Source organism: Cyclopterus lumpus, chromosome 13 (genome assembly GCF_009769545.1).
Source record: "Cyclopterus lumpus isolate fCycLum1 chromosome 13, fCycLum1.pri, whole genome shotgun sequence".
Taxonomy (NCBI): domain Eukaryota; kingdom Metazoa; phylum Chordata; class Actinopteri; order Perciformes; family Cyclopteridae; genus Cyclopterus; species Cyclopterus lumpus.
This window is the reverse complement of record NC_046978.1, coordinates 4,123,036-4,138,432: the sequence shown is the minus strand read 5'-3', so window position 1 is coordinate 4,138,432 and position 15,397 is coordinate 4,123,036. Positions and strand designations below refer to the sequence as shown.

At 39.8% G+C, this 15,397-nt stretch overlaps 2 protein-coding genes across 2 annotated transcripts; one reads left to right on the top strand and one right to left on the bottom strand.

The window, feature by feature from the left end:
- Nucleotides 1–368: 368 nt before the first annotated feature.
- Nucleotides 369–2,062, bottom strand: med29 (mediator complex subunit 29). The gene is made up of 4 exons (XM_034549159.1): nucleotides 1,888–2,062; nucleotides 1,704–1,762; nucleotides 1,525–1,609; nucleotides 369–902 (listed from the first exon to the last, which is right to left on the bottom strand). Exons 1-4 carry the CDS (start codon nucleotides 2,053–2,055, stop codon nucleotides 675–677), a joined length of 540 nt encoding a protein of 179 aa, XP_034405050.1. The 5' UTR covers nucleotides 2,056–2,062; the 3' UTR covers nucleotides 369–674.
- Nucleotides 2,063–2,775: 713 nt separating this feature from the next.
- ppp2r1bb (protein phosphatase 2, regulatory subunit A, beta b) lies at nucleotides 2,776–13,694 on the top strand. Its single transcript, XM_034548107.1, has 15 exons — nucleotides 2,776–2,958; nucleotides 3,619–3,709; nucleotides 3,896–3,996; nucleotides 4,213–4,445; nucleotides 4,623–4,770; nucleotides 4,892–5,047; nucleotides 6,251–6,365; nucleotides 6,514–6,584; nucleotides 7,668–7,802; nucleotides 9,742–9,915; nucleotides 10,076–10,136; nucleotides 11,283–11,437; nucleotides 11,645–11,787; nucleotides 11,913–12,004; nucleotides 12,092–13,694. The coding sequence occupies exons 1-15, from the start codon at nucleotides 2,881–2,883 to the stop codon at nucleotides 12,106–12,108; spliced, it is 1,770 nt and encodes a 589-aa protein (XP_034403998.1). The 5' UTR covers nucleotides 2,776–2,880; the 3' UTR covers nucleotides 12,109–13,694.
- The last annotated feature ends 1,703 nt before the right edge of the window (nucleotides 13,695–15,397 follow it).

Below are 15,397 nucleotides of genomic sequence, written 5' to 3'. Positions count from 1 at the left end.
AAAAAAAGGAATCGTTCAAACTGGTAGAGGCACCAATGTATGAATCTTTGAAACGGATTGCGCTCTCTTAACAATCCTCCCCCACCCCCAAAACATCTACTCTTTTAATCCGCCAGGCTACTATTCCATTGCCTCACTATATCAACACTGCTGCTTCAATAGGAGTTACATCAGATACTTATTTTACAGGATCCTCCAAGGACAAAGAGTTTTACTTACTTAATGCATGTGACTGTAAATTTAGAGTCTGACATGTTCTTCTCTAGACTTTATGTCTTTACACTATCTCTTGCGGACTAAAAAATTAAAATTGAAAACTGAACTTTGTTGTAATTGACCGGTGGAGTTAAACAAATATGAATATACTCTTTTTTTTTTTTTTACATAAGAAACAGTAAAAAGGTTTTAATATTCAATACAAATAAGCTACTAAAGACTTGTGAATATTGAGTTGGCAGTTACAACTCTACCACCACCCTCTGGTCATCTTAGAGCATTACTATTTATCTGATATATTTACACAGCTTTTACAAGAGACATAACTTACAAAAAATAATAATAATCATAACCTAATATACAGGATCTTGAAAAATGTAGACGTGAATATTGGAAGAGCTCATATAAGACATCAATCATCATCAGATGTAGAAAGATTTGGGATAGTTTATTCGGCTCTACATGATTCCCTGAGGCGGTCCCTTCCCGGAGATCTTCTTGGAGCACTCCAGCAAAGCGTTGTGGATATCTTTGGCACAGGAGATCTGAGACTTGATCATGCCGAGGTATTGGGTGTAAGACATGGACTCTGTCTGCACTGTGTCTGGCTTGGTGGCGGTTGGGACCAGGTTGGGTGAATGTTTGGCGCTGTCGATGCTCTGAGAGAGGCACTCATATGCCAGCCGCTGCACAGAGGAGACAAAATGTAAGTTTGTGTGGTATATTTTAAGCGTAGATGCAGTACACACAGTGTGTGTTACACACAGAAGGCCACCTGGGCTACGGTGTGTGGTTCTTGACATGTTGGGGAAAAGCCTCTCAAGCAATATGTAGACTATGGGACAGGACAACTTGATTCAGACTACTGTTAATTACATTCTTAGAATATGACAAATCTTATATCATCAGTGCATACATCACGACATGCATCTGTACTCATTTAAAGCGATGATCATGCATCTGTACTCATTTAAAGCAATGATCATGCATCTGTACTCATTTAAAGCAATGCTGTAGTGCAAGTTATATGAATTTAAATGCTTTTCCAATGGTCCCTGTGAGGTGGGGGTTGGTTTTATGAGACAGTGACTCAATCTCCCCCACCAAGTTAAAGTTATATGCCTTTAACAGGGTTTAGCTTTATTTATTTTTCATATAAACAGAAATGATACAGAAAACATAGACGTAAAACATAAGGCAGTTAGCTTCCTTAATATCAGCTGTGGTGACCAATGAACGTCTTGACACATCTGTCCTGGTACGTCCACAACATTTCGGTTACGAGTGCGTTTCGTGTGGAAGTCTTACCAAACACAGCTCCAGTTGATCGCAGAGAGCATAAAACTCCTCGAGGCTCTTGTCAAAGCGCTGAACGGAGGTGTCGCTGCTTTTGCTGAACCAGAAGAAACAAAAGACAAAACATAACCAGAAACATCAGTCTTCAGTACCGTTGCTTACACGTAAACGTTCCCAAGCAGCCTACTTACATGCCGTTGTCAATTGTGGTGTTATGGGCAAAATTCAGGGATGCGATCTTCATGAGATTCTGAAAGTGAAAAATAAAGCGATATGTAGAGGGCACATAGCAGACGTTTAACGCATGTGTTATGTTTTAGTGTGAACCCGTTAAACCAGCTTCAGTTGTTGTGATGATGTTTCGGGCAAACTTACCTGCAAACTCTCTTTTAATTGTGGGATAAGCATCTTAAATTTATGTACTGGATCGAAGTCTTGTTGCTGGCTCAATTGCTGCTGTTGTTGTTGTTGTTGTTGTAATGAAGTAGGCTGTAAACCGGGCTGAGACATCAGCCCGCCGGACTGCTGCTGCTGAGACGCCATCTTAATCGGCTTCAATGATAAAAACAGGAAGATGAGTTAAATATCCGGTTCGTCGTTTTTCAAAATAAAAGTATTTATGTAACTACATAGCTTTCAAACCTGGATCAAGCCACAGGCTGTTTAGTTTCGACCATACATATTGATTCAAGTGCCAGTCTACTCGTGCCAGTGCACACCGCGACCTAGACCATTGTCTTTATATTGCCATCATGTGTAATTTATTCTAGTTTATTTGTTTATCTTATTTATCGTTATGCAGTTTCTATTTGTTGCATATTTGAACTACATTCTCATCATGTATTGTAATTACAATAAAGCTGAGGCGATTACAGCCAATCGATGATGCACTGTACACAAATGTAATACTATTGTTTATAAATTATAAATAAATGAAATTATAAATATGCTTGACTAGTTACAAATACATGTGTTTATGTTGAATCATTATAAGGTCGATATTTTCCAGTGTGACCCTACTTTTTGTGAAATCCGTTTAAATATGGTAACATGTAAATAAACTATCATTCTAAATGCAGTAATTTGGCTGTAAATGTATGTGTTACTTTTACTGCTGTAACTATTGGGTTGCTTTATTTATTACACAATTCGGTAGTTCCATTCTTGAACGTTTTTCTTTTTTAATCGTTTTTGAAGTATTTCATTTTCAATTGCTTGGTCTGAAGTTGATCCTTTGCAGTTTTCTCAGTGTTTTTATGAAGGCAGCTGCGCAGAAACGGAGGAGGAGGCCCTGCAGCCGCTCTTCTCGCGCAGAAACCCCGTAGTGCAAAACAGCAGCGCCATTCACTAACTTCAACAATATCCAAAATGGCAGGAGCTGATGGAGACGACTCTCTCTACCCTATCGCCGTTCTCATTGACGAACTGCGAAATGAGGATGTCCAGGTACGTTAGTGACACTTGATTTGTCATTTATATTGTTTTGTCAAAACAATTTTAACGTAACGTTATTTGTTGTCTTCTTACCAGCTAACGCTAGCTAGCTAGAACATACGGCCGAGGCCTATCAAGAATGTTCTGCCGGGCGCACCTTGCTTCGTCAATATAGTGGGTTTACTGTCATGATTTAAGACGTTAACCGTTAACTCTGGAGAAACGTTTGATGTGTTTTTCGCCGAGTGTATTTAGTAAAACATGTAAACTGTGCAATTGACGTTAGTTGGCAACACCAGCTGAGTCGGTTATGGTTTAACCTAGGTTAGCTGTTAGCTTTAACGCATCGTCTAACAGCTAGCAATCACAACAGCGGGGTGTCCCAGGCCGCAGTGGGTAGACTTCACTGTTATTGCTTTATTCTTCGCCCATGAATGTAACATTAAAGCTATCATTTCGATTTAGCTATTATTAGAAACGTTGATGAACGCTGACGTTAGCCAATTGTACGCCACTGGGAGCGAGACAAGATTGTAACGTTAACCTCACATGCTTTTCTACTAAATCCTACCTCGGTTATCTGGGTATAATGACGCTTAACGTTAATGATTGCCACTGTTTATTGAATGTGCTGATACTTTATTGCATTATGCGTGTCCGTCTTGTGTACAGTTACGACTGAACAGCATCAAGAAGCTGTCTACTATTGCCTTGGCACTTGGTGTCGAGAGGACCCGCACTGAACTCCTTCCTTTCCTCACAGGTAATTGTTACCCATACAACTCTTTTTTTATTGATATTTTCAAAAGGTTGTCACGTGGAAAAATGCTGAAAGTGGTGTACTTTAAATAACTCATAGCGGTTGCATCAGTCATTGTATTACATTTTCAGACATAAATATATATATATATGTTCACACATTTTTAATGACTCTTATTGTAATCCTTAGACACCATCTATGATGAAGATGAGGTGCTTCTGGCCTTGGCTGAGCAGCTTGGCAATTTCACTATGTTGGTGGGAGGCCCAGAGTATGTCCACTGTCTCTTGGTAAGTTGTCGAAGACTTTTTAGATATCAGTCTGTGGCTTGCAGACTTTGCTTGTTTTCATGAGGAATTCAGTTTTGAGTTTGGTCTCGTCGGGGGATTTGTTGATTTAAAGATGACTAAGAAGCTGCAGCTTATGGACATTTCTGAAATCTAGTCTTTTATTTGTGAATATTTTAATATTAACCCTATCTAACCTTCATCCTTCTTGATACACAGCCTCCTCTGGAGAGCCTAGCTACAGTTGAGGAGACCGTAGTCAGAGATAAAGCTGTGGAGTCACTGCGGAAGATCTCTCAGGAGCATTCTCCTGTTGACCTGGAGGTCCATTTTGAGCCTTTGGTCAAGCGTCTGGCCAGTGGTGACTGGTTCACTTCTCGCACATCTGCCTGTGGTCTCTTTAGCGTCTGTTATCCTCGTGTCTCCAGCACTGTCAAAGCAGAGATCCGGCAGTAAGTGGCTTTCTTCACAAAAATAAACACTTTTTATAGTGCACCAAATCCTTATTTGCAGCTGTGGTATGACATGATATTATTCAAGTCATTTAATACTTGAGGTGATGGTTTTAGGCTTCTCAATTGATTTGTCTACTCAGTTTTCCCTGATAAAATGTCTGTGGTTATCTCTAGGCATTTTCGCACCTTGTGCTCAGATGACACTCCTATGGTGCGTCGTGCTGCAGCATCTAAACTGGGGGAGTTTGCCAAAGTCCTGGAGCTGGATTATGTAAAAAGTGACATCATTTCCCTCTTCACAGCTTTGGCCTCTGATGAGCAGGTATGTGCTGTTTATTTTATTTTTTTCAATTTAAACTGCTGTTGTACTCTGTGTTCTGCATTTTCCCCTAGCTGATTAACCCAGAAATGGCCAAATTGGTCACATTACCTTTCTCCATCAGGACTCAGTGCGACTGCTTGCTGTGGAGGCTTGTGTCAGCATTGCCACTCTGCTGCCTCAGGAGGACCTTGAGTCCCTGGTGATGCCAACTCTCCGCCAGGCTGCAGAAGATAAATCCTGGAGGGTCCGCTACATGGTGGCTGACAAGTTCTCTGAGGTAAATAGCAGATTTCTTTCTGAATTTTTTCTCCTGTTACTGGTATCCTGGTTTGATGTAGCATTTACAAAAAATGTATATTGAGAAACAAGGATTAACAAGTATATTTATAGTTGCCTTCAAGTTGTCCAGTTCTGAAGAGCCATTTAATTCAATGTTGTGGTGGTCATGTTTAATATTTTCCACGGCACACACATGCTGACAAAATTATGTCTCAAAGTGTGGTCACAGTTTACTGTCAGGGATAAGGGCAAAATACATTACAAATGGAAAAATGCACCCTATGAGATTTCCCTCAAGTTAGTATAAGTATGCTATGACCATAGGCCACATTTAATTTTAAACTCTTATCAGTTGAACAGCTGAAGGATTCTTGAATATTGGTGCCTTTTTAAAAAAAAAATCAAACACAGTGCATGCGTTGTCGCTCAGCATTGCCCCAGTTTGACTCTTTCAATGTTGGGTTCAGAGTCAAGCTGCAACAAGTACATCCAGAGTGCTGGCACTTCAGTATAGAGTACTTTATGTTTTTATATTGGCACCAAAATATATCCATGAAACTGTGCAGTTGCAAGCAGTTAACAAAAAAAGAACTCTGCAAGATCTTTAACAGAGTAACCTATTTAATAGAGAAGAGCGTCCTTAACTGGGTTTTTATTACTCAAAATTGGAGATGCATCGATTGCAATTGTCTTAGCCGATTTTTTACATTTATTTTTTAAACCCAAAGAAATTAGGAAGATGGTAGGACTGAAATTCCACACGCATGTTGTGTGTGCGTGACTTAACTGTCTTTGCCCACGTACAATGTCTTCGTCATGTGGCACATTTTTGTAAATGTGACCCTCAAAAAAAAAATGAAGCCAGTCATGGCCTATCAGCTGAAAACTATCCGGTTACAATCTGCAGTCCATTAATCGGTCCAGCTCCACTCATAATGCTTAACCGGGCTGTTGCAATGCATTCTGGACATGCATGTGAGGCTCACTCACTTAATGGCAGATCTATCTGCCAATTTCCCTACTCAATTAAATGACAGCCTTAACTTTTGAATATCATAGTTGGTATGTCGCCTGTTAAATGGCTTTAATTACCCACCTTTTATTCTTTATTCTCCACTAAAATTCATCCAGTTTTTTTTTTCTGTTATTTTCTTCACATGCTTATTTGATTATTGAGACATTTGTTTCTCTCCAAATGTAGCTCCAGAAAGCAGTTGGGCCAGAGATCACCAAGAATGATCTGGTCCCGGCCTTCCAGAATCTTTTGAAGGACTGTGAAGCTGAGGTCCGTGCTGCTGCAGCCAACAAAGTCAAAGGTAAGTACCTGAACACGCGGTGATTAAAGCCTTAATACTAGAGACTCGCTCTAAATTGCATGTGTTAAATTGGACAACTTGTTTTAGTGTCTTGTCCAGTCTGTTCCTTTTTTAAATTTTTTATTGACTGTTCTCTTCTTTTTGCTAGAGTTCTGTGAGAACCTCCCAGAGGACAATCGTGAGCAAATCATCATGACTCACATTCTGCCCTGTGTCAAGGTAAGAAATACCATTTTCTGTCTGCCACATTATGACATTTATTTGCTCCTACACTTCTCAGTTGAAACATGGAAAAAGGACTAGAGGCTTATCTTTTTATAGTTTTCCCCAAAGCATTCATGCAGTCATGTGGCGTTGTGACAACTCGGATGCTTATAAGCAAACAGAAGTTGTCAAAACGTTTTAACAGCATTATACAAACCACTCAAAGATAGGAAACTGAAATGTGTACACTAAAAATGTCTATTATACAATTGCCAGTTGATTCAAATATTGTGCTCATGAGTTCAGTAGGTTCAGGCAAAAAGCTGCTTGGTAAATCAAATGTGCATTTACAACACAGTTCTGATTTATTTATTAGGTTTTATCTTCCAGCTGTGGTACAACTTGGGTTTTGTTAACAAGCTGTACATTGCTTTCCTTGACTTCCTTTTGACAGATTCTAGCAGTTGATGCATGGAATATTTAAACTGGCCAAATCTAACAAAATAAGAACCAAGATGTAAACAAAAGCTTTAAGATTTTGGATGAACATCATATTGGCACATTTTCAAGAATAAGCTATTTCCACAGCGCTGCACTGATGTGGTTGGACTGTGTTGGTTAGACAGTGAGTAAGACATTGTGTCTGTGCCAGTAGCTGTCAGATTTTAAACAGCAGGTGGCACTGTTGTTTTGCTCCCACAATAAGTCCATTTGTAGTGCTACTGATTAAAAAAAATTATATCCTTGGCAGTAGATTTTTGATTTTAATTCTCTAATGGCAGTGAAGGTAGACCCATAGTGATATTGGTTTGATCAGTTCTTTAAATATGTTAAACATTGCGTAAAAATAGTTTATCATATAGAGTTTATCATATTTAAACTTAACTTTTGGCCAGTTTAACAGCCGTACTGTTTGTTACACACAAGCCGTTTATAGCCTCCATCTCTGGAGTGTGTTGTGAATATGACCCATAGCAGTAGTCTTTATGTTTTTAATTGCATATGACCCATAGGAGTAGTCTTTGTTTTAATTGCATACACTCTGTCCTAACCATTTGGTTGTCTGATCTCTGTCTCCTCTGTCCCGTCTCTGAACAGGAACTTGTTTCAGACACCAATCAGCATGTGAAGTCAGCCCTGGCCTCAGTCATTATGGGCCTTTCAACCATCCTGGGCAAGGACAACACAATAGAGCACTTACTGCCTCTCTTCTTGGCTCAGCTCAAGGACGAGGTAAAGAGAATGCAGACTTGTCATCGCCGGCCTCAATTTCTCTGATATTTTTACACACCTGGCTTTTGAAATCCTTACGGCAGTGCTTAGTCTGGTAACATTCACAACAAACGCTTCATGTGAAGTGCCTGAATTTTACCAACGTTTTTGGCCTTTGGGGATCAGCACGTCTTGACAGGGTAAAGCCACTCAGCTGCAGCCACCAGATGTACCTGGCTGCCACCTGGCTGGGTAAGAGATGAGATATGCAGTTGGCAGCCAGACAGAGGCCTTACAATTAGAGGACCGGATTGCTGTGTCTAGAGGGAAGCATAAACAAAAGCTGGACAGATGTATTGCAAGACTCATTTCATATTGTATGTTAATAAGTAGTAAGTGTAGGTATTCAGTGGTCAAAGTCAGTGGTCAAACTATACTAAAAATGTGCTACATGACCATACAGCACATTTTTAGTATAGTTTTGTCATTTAAATTGGACATATCCTTTCATTAGTATGTCTGATGTTATTTTTGTGACTACTTTGTGAATTTAAATTATTTATTATTATTTATTCCCGTAGCTGGTACAGAAACAAATTTAGTCGAAAAAATTTGTTTTGTAAGTGCATCAAGTTTATAATGGGTTGGATTCTCGAGAAAAAATAAACAAGGGCATTCATCAGCTAATTTAACGGGTTCAACAGCATTGGCCCAATGGCATATTGTCCCTTGAATACACTTCCAGGACACGTTTGCATCTTGAGATTAGATACGAGTGTGACAGGTGAGACACAAATGTATATTAATGTTTTGGAAGGTTTGCGGCTGTCATTTCTTCCACTGCTTCTTTCCATAGTCCTATTTAAAGATGGCCCAATTTCTTCACAACACAAACGCAAGACTAAATGTCTAATTAGATTTATGTCCAAACTGACAGCGTTGACTTCCAAATTTCAATAATTCAAGCTGCTGAGGACAGTTTAAAGGGAGCAAGCTGGAGAGTGTTCAGCAGACGTGCCATTTATTTAAAAGCTGAATTATTCCAAATTATTCCATTGCCTTGTTTGGCTACATTTATGTTCCCACTTAGTTACCAAGCTTGGGTGTTCAATCATTGTGCAGTTTAGGGCCTCCATTTCTTTCGGATGTGGGATATGTGTATACGAAGTTTTGTTTAGCTGTTTCAGTTCATATTATTTCCAAAGTTGAACTAAAGAACCTGGGTTACATTATTTGAGACACTGTCTCTTATCTACATGTGCAAATATATATATATATATATATATATATATATATATATATATATATATATATATATATATATATATAAAATCCACTACACAGGTTCCTTTATTCAGATAAGAGTTGTACAGAATCACAAATGTGGAGCGAATGCAAAATAAATCCAGTCTTTGTGATACAGGACAATTATTCAAGGTTTGAGGGGGGGCAGCAGGAGTAGTTCAGGGAGACAGAAGTTTATTTTAACAACACAGAAGATACATTTATTCAACAACCCCAGCTCCTATACCCCATAATAAAACATTATACAGACTCATTCTCCGTGTCCCCAATCCCACTTTCTTTGAAAGCATGCATTTGGAACACTACTTGGAAGTCTTCTTTGTTTACAGTGACTGAAGTAGCTTAGCTGTAGACAATAAATGTACACTTGAGAGATAGTAAAAACAGTGTCAGAGTTGTTCAATATATAGCTTAAAATACTTGGGGTTGCTAGGAAATGGTACGGGCAGGTCCCATATCCCATCTTCCCTGTAATTTAATGGCTCCCAAAGGTTCATAAAGATTCTAACTTCTCTCCTTTTAGACCCATTATTTGTTATACCACTGGTACTTGAAATGCAGAGTTGGTTTAAATTAGTCTACTATCAAAATACTTTGTTATGATAAAGGTGTGCTGCCATGTGCTTCACATGCTACTCTTAATTTTTTGTTGCAGTGCCCAGAGGTGCGTCTCAACATCATCTCCAACCTCGACTGTGTGAACGAGGTAATTGGCATCCGTCAGCTCTCCCAGTCACTGCTGCCAGCCATTGTGGAGCTGGCAGAGGATGCAAAGTGGAGGGTCCGCCTCGCCATCATAGAGTACATGCCTCTGTTGGCAGGACAGCTGGTGAGTCATGGGGTCTATGAACATAGTTAAAACTCATATAGGATGTTTTGAACATCTTCTTCTTATTAGCACGAAGCGGCCAGAAATATTGGCAATATGGCCTGATTTGACTGGACATCAATGAAAGCAATCTAATTAAAATGTGTCCATGTTTTCTCAGGGAGTGGAATTCTTTGACGAGAAGCTCAACACCCTTTGTATGGCCTGGCTGATTGACCATGGTAAGGAACTTTATGGGTTAAAGTTTTCCATGGTATTAACAAATTGAACTTGTAAATATAAACAGTGTTTTGTGGCAGGACATGGTAACATGGCACATGCATTTTACAAGTGGTTGCTTAAGCAGAGTTGGGCAATATTTTTATTCTATGAATTCAGATTGTTTTTCCAAAACTCTTCTAGATTTATTTCTGTTCCTACAACCCAATAACCTCCCAAAAGTCACTAAACTTCCTTGGAAAGGTCCCACCACCCAACCCATGTCATTTTCTAGTTGTGGTCATTTAATTTGCCTGTGGCCCTTTGTGCTCTGCAGCCTCTCTGACACATTTTTTATAATGCTCTAGATGGCCTTTTTTTATATATGAACTGCTTAATTTCCCTCCACACTTGACAATGTTGTATTGGTACGAATACTGTTCTTTTTGACAATGTTTTCTAAATCTGAGCGTCACTGCTCTTATCTAAGCATGGCCTGTTGGCAGACAGGCCTCCTGTTACCGTGTTATTAGTGAGTGAGACATTTGGGGCTAAGGAAGGTTTAAGATGTGGCACTCTGCAGCACTTTGCTTTTATAGAAGATGGTGTTAAAAGAGTTAGAAATCATAGTTGGGCCTCTCTGGGCGAATTTACGTCTGTGCTGGTTTGCCCTAAGTTTTTCTCTTGTTTAAACTATTCTGAGAGTTTATCTCCCATATTCAATTCCTGGAAGAGCTGCATACTCGCAGGGATACACAACACACCCGGCTCCATTTTAACTTAGAACATTTGCTTTTGCGTGCATTTTTCACTCGAGTATCAAGTTTTACAATTAGAGACATACTCGCTATTGAAGACAAAGGGCCAACTGGGTTACATCATTGGAATACTGCTGGTGTTGGTGTGAGTTTCCTTGTGTGTGTTTGGCCACAGCTGGGGTTAGAGCTGTCGCACCCTTATGTAATCCCCTTCAAAGAAAAATAGGACAAGAGAAATCAGCTCAGAATCTTTCCCTCACTCACTCTTATTACAAAGGGATCTTTTTATATCATTTTAACATTTCACGTGTGTGTGTTTTTAATAGGATTCTCACGTTCATTGAACACATCTTGATAAATGGACAAACTCCTGAATATCTTTCACAAAGAATGTTGTCACTCATATTCCAGTATATGCCATCCGTGAGGCGGCCACCTGTAACCTAATGAAGCTGGTGGAGAAGTTTGGAGCGGAGTGGGCGCAGAACACCATTGTGCCCAAAGTGCTGGGCATGGCCAACGACCCCAATTACCTCCACCGGATGACGACTCTATTCTGCATCAATGTGAGTCAACGGTATCATTTCCCACTAACTGGCTCTCATGTTTAGGTCTTTGGAGTTACTCTGAAGTGGTTGACGTACCATAGAGGTGGCATGTTTTTTGTACCAGTTCAGTATGACTAAAACTGTTTTGTTTGTTTTGGAAAAAAGTATTTGTCCATTATTTGTAAATGCAGTTTACGGCTCGTGACCATCTATATTGTGTCTCAGGCTTTGTCAGAGGCTTGTGGCCAGGACATCACCACAAAGCAGATGCTACCAGTGGTCCTCAAGATGTCCAATGACCAGGTGGCTAACGTACGCTTCAACGTGGCCAAGTCCCTTCAGAAGATTGGCCCTGTCCTTGACAGCAAGTACGTTGCCTTTGTAATGTTGGCAGATGTTTTCTCTACAGATTGATAGAAACGGGCCATGATACTAAAATCAAGAACCAGAAATGAAAATGTGTTTAATAATGCTCATCCTCTTTGTCCTAAAGTGCCCTTCAAACAGAAGTGAAGCCTGTGCTGGAGAAGCTTGCCACAGACACAGACATGGATGTCAAGTACTTTGCCCAGGAGGCTATCAGTGGTAAGCATTTCACTCTTATCAATGTAAACAAACTTAAAATGGCAATAATCAAATCTGAGATGCATTTTAATCTTCTTGTTTTCACAGTTCTGGTCCTAGCATAACCAACCCAACATGGCTTAAACAGACAACCCCCCCCCCTCCCAAAACAGGAACACAAACGCTTTCACAAGATATTTATTAATGTTCAGGAACTGGTAAATGTATAGAGAAAGCTGTTAACAATTGTTTTATCCATTTTTTGTTGTTGTTTTTTTTTTGTTTACTGTCCAATAGTAGACTATGTCCAGGCCGAGCACAGGCTTCTTCGTTAACCCTCTTTGCTGTCAATGGGTGCTTCAACAAAGGCAAAGTGTTATGAAATTGCATTAATTGCTGCGTGCGGCCTAATGTGCTACTGTACCAGCTAAGCATCGCTATCCAGAAGCCCTCTTCACATTCCTCCCTTTTCCATCCTCTGGTGTACTTTAGGCCCAGTCATTGCAGTTTACCACATGTCTACGGCCATGTTGCTGCGCTTTTCTCTCAATGCTAGACGCAAACGTTGAGCAGCGGCTGGTGCAGCAGGCTGCCTTTATTTTTCCAGCAGACCAAACCTGTTGTTCCCTAGCTGGTTCACAGGATCGTTCTGAACAAAGAAATACAGTGGTGTCCATTACGGCATGTAATCTAATGAACTCAAGGATTGCATGTACTAATCCATCTCAAACAGTGTCCTTCCCCAATTTTTTTCAACCAGACTTGCATGCACCTGTGCACTCTTTGTTCTCTGCAGCAACACAGATTGAATTTGATCAAACAAATGAATAATCTCGGCCCACTGTATTATGCCCCTTATACAGCAGCCATGTCGACATGTCAGAGCAGGATAAACGTCGGTGTAATTGATCAAATTGATTGCGGTCTCATTTTATTTAGCGTCAGTCATTCCAGTTAGCCAGCTTGCCAAATACCAGGGCCCTGGCACACCTTAAATGCAGCACGGATATAATAAAGTTATTAATTACACCCGTTTACCCTTCGATGGCAATGCTGTGAAAAGGGCCTCTAGGGACCAGCTACGTCAGGAAGTGTTGCTCATTGTCCCTCCAAATCCTCAGTGAATTTGTTGATGTGCTAGGGTGGAAAATAGTTGTCAGTTATGATTTTCTTCACTATGTTCTCTGCATTGCTCTTATTCTTTGTGCCAATGACTTTAAACAGTGGTGTTTTCTTTTAGTCTGCCTGGGTAACTAGTTTTCTCCTGTTCTGGAAAGAGACAATGTTTTGTTTTATGGGACACTTTATTTCTTGGATGTTAATAAGTAACTAACGTGACTACAGCTATGAGGGCCATGAGGATTAACACAACCTCTTCCTGTCCTAGAGCCATCAAGTTTTCCCTTAAATCCGTGCTAAGTCCTCCACTGTAGCCGAGATTTAGAAGCATACGGTCAGCGATGGCAAAGGGCCACCCGAGGAATCCTGCTTACAAATCTCTACACGATGGCGAACAAATGCATGCTTTCAAAGAAAGTGGGATTGGGGACACGGAGAATGAGTCTTGAGTCTGTATAATGTTTTATTATGGGGTATAGGAGCTGGGGTGGTTGAATAAATGTATCTTCTGTCTCCCTGAACTACTCCTGCTGCCCCCCCCCCCCCCCCCCCTCATGTTGTTCTTGAATAAACCTTGATTAATTGTCCTGTATCACAAAGACTGGATTTATTTTGCATTCGCTCCACATTTGTGATTCTGTAAAACTCTTATCTGAATAAAGGAACCTGTGTCGCCGGCTATTATAACTAGTTATAAAGGTACTGTTGGGTTGTAGAGGATTTTATATATATTTGCACATGTAGATAAGAGAAGTTTGTTTTAAATTAATGCATAAAGAAAGATATGATAATTAATTTGGGATATTATGAGGAATATTCTGGAGGAATGTATTATGAAACATAAGAGAGGATCACTGTTTTATTATTCTGTTTTAATGACAAATGTAATGATTAACTGTATGATGCATGAGAATAAATAAATGTTTTATTGTTTAGACAATAGTTAAAATGGATGCCGATTGAAACCTAATGTGTTGCTTTTATTCTGAAGGCAGGATAGTGGGTTTTATTCTGAAGGGGAACTTCCTGTCCTTGACCGGAAGTGAGCTTTGACCTCGCCAGCTTATCAATTGGCTTAGCGAACAGAACTGCTGCATCCTTTGAACTGACCAATGGAACTAACCTTTAGGTGTGAATTCATTTGCATGACCAGACTAACGACCGAGCATTTGTTCTGGGGGACATGGTTCTACTGGTCTGGAGACATGGTTCTACTGGTCTGGAGACATGGTTCTACTGGTCTGGAGACTCGAGACAGCCCCGGTCTGGTGCTCCCTGGGAGCTGCAGTTCGTCTGTGGAGAGTTTCTCCTTTCTGGCCCCACGATCGTGAACGCTACATGAGTATTATCTTTGCCATTAAATATTGTTAAACTTTAACTCATTTAGCTCATCCCGGAGCTTTGAACACAAATCTTACAGTACATAAAGGTTTCTTGTCACTAATTGCTGTTTTGCGACATGATGGACAAGCAACGGGAAAAGATCAAAACCTCCACTTCATTTTGAATCTGATAAATTTACTACATTAAAATATATTAGATCGTTGACTCAGTTTATTGTGATCAACAAAATATTGTATGTCCAAGTTAAAATGCATCACTGAATTTGTAAATTAATGGTCTCACCATATGACTTTTCTTTTGGCATACTAAACTTTTTTGTTTACACCATTCTATACAATTACTTTATGACATGCATATATTACATTTTTTTTGAGATACCAATGTACGTTTTTTATTTTACTATACCATCACATTTTCATACTAGTTCATACTAGTAAGACTTATTACTTTTTTGGCATTCTATACAATATATTTTATGGCATACTATATTTCTATATAACTGCTGAACTATTCACCCTCTATGCGTCAATACTTTAAGACAGTGATGCTTTGGTATGTTATTTCTGTCGAGAGCTGGAGCTTTAGTTTTATTCTTTTTTGCAAATTGCTTAAATTTAGTCTACAGTGACCATGAGTACATATTTTAAGTCCTGCCAAATGTTCTGGATTTGTTGAGGTCTTGACTCGGACTCCACCCCTCTTGGACTTAATGTGCTATGAAGCCACTTGCATGTAGCTGTGGCTTTATGTTTGGGCTCATTTGCTCATCCACGGTGGTCGTGCAAGACTGCAGCAGAGTTCTCCTGAGTAATTTTCTTTTTTGCTGCATTCATTTTCTCTATCTTCAGAATAAGTGTCCCCAAAGCAGGCCGAGGCCTCCACCAGCCTTCATGATGGAGACAAAGGCTTTCTGGTGAATTTACATTACATGTCATTTAGCTGACGCTTTTA

Coding starts and splice junctions, on each gene's coding strand:
- med29 (XM_034549159.1), bottom strand. CDS start 2,055: ATGGCGTCTCAGCAGCAGCAGTCCGGCGGGCTGATGTCTCAGCCCGGT. Junction 1,610..1,703: donor ACCACAATTGACAACGGCAT/GTAAGTAGGCTG, acceptor CTTCTGGTTCAG/CAAAAGCAGCGACACCTCCG. Junction 903..1,524: donor ATCAACTGGAGCTGTGTTTG/GTAAGACTTCCA, acceptor TCCTCTGTGCAG/CGGCTGGCATATGAGTGCCT.
- ppp2r1bb (XM_034548107.1), top strand. CDS start 2,881: ATGGCAGGAGCTGATGGAGACGACTCTCTCTACCCTATCGCCGTTCTC. Junction 4,771..4,891: donor CTTTGGCCTCTGATGAGCAG/GTATGTGCTGTT, acceptor TTTCTCCATCAG/GACTCAGTGCGACTGCTTGC. Junction 9,916..10,075: donor CTCTGTTGGCAGGACAGCTG/GTGAGTCATGGG, acceptor ATGTTTTCTCAG/GGAGTGGAATTCTTTGACGA.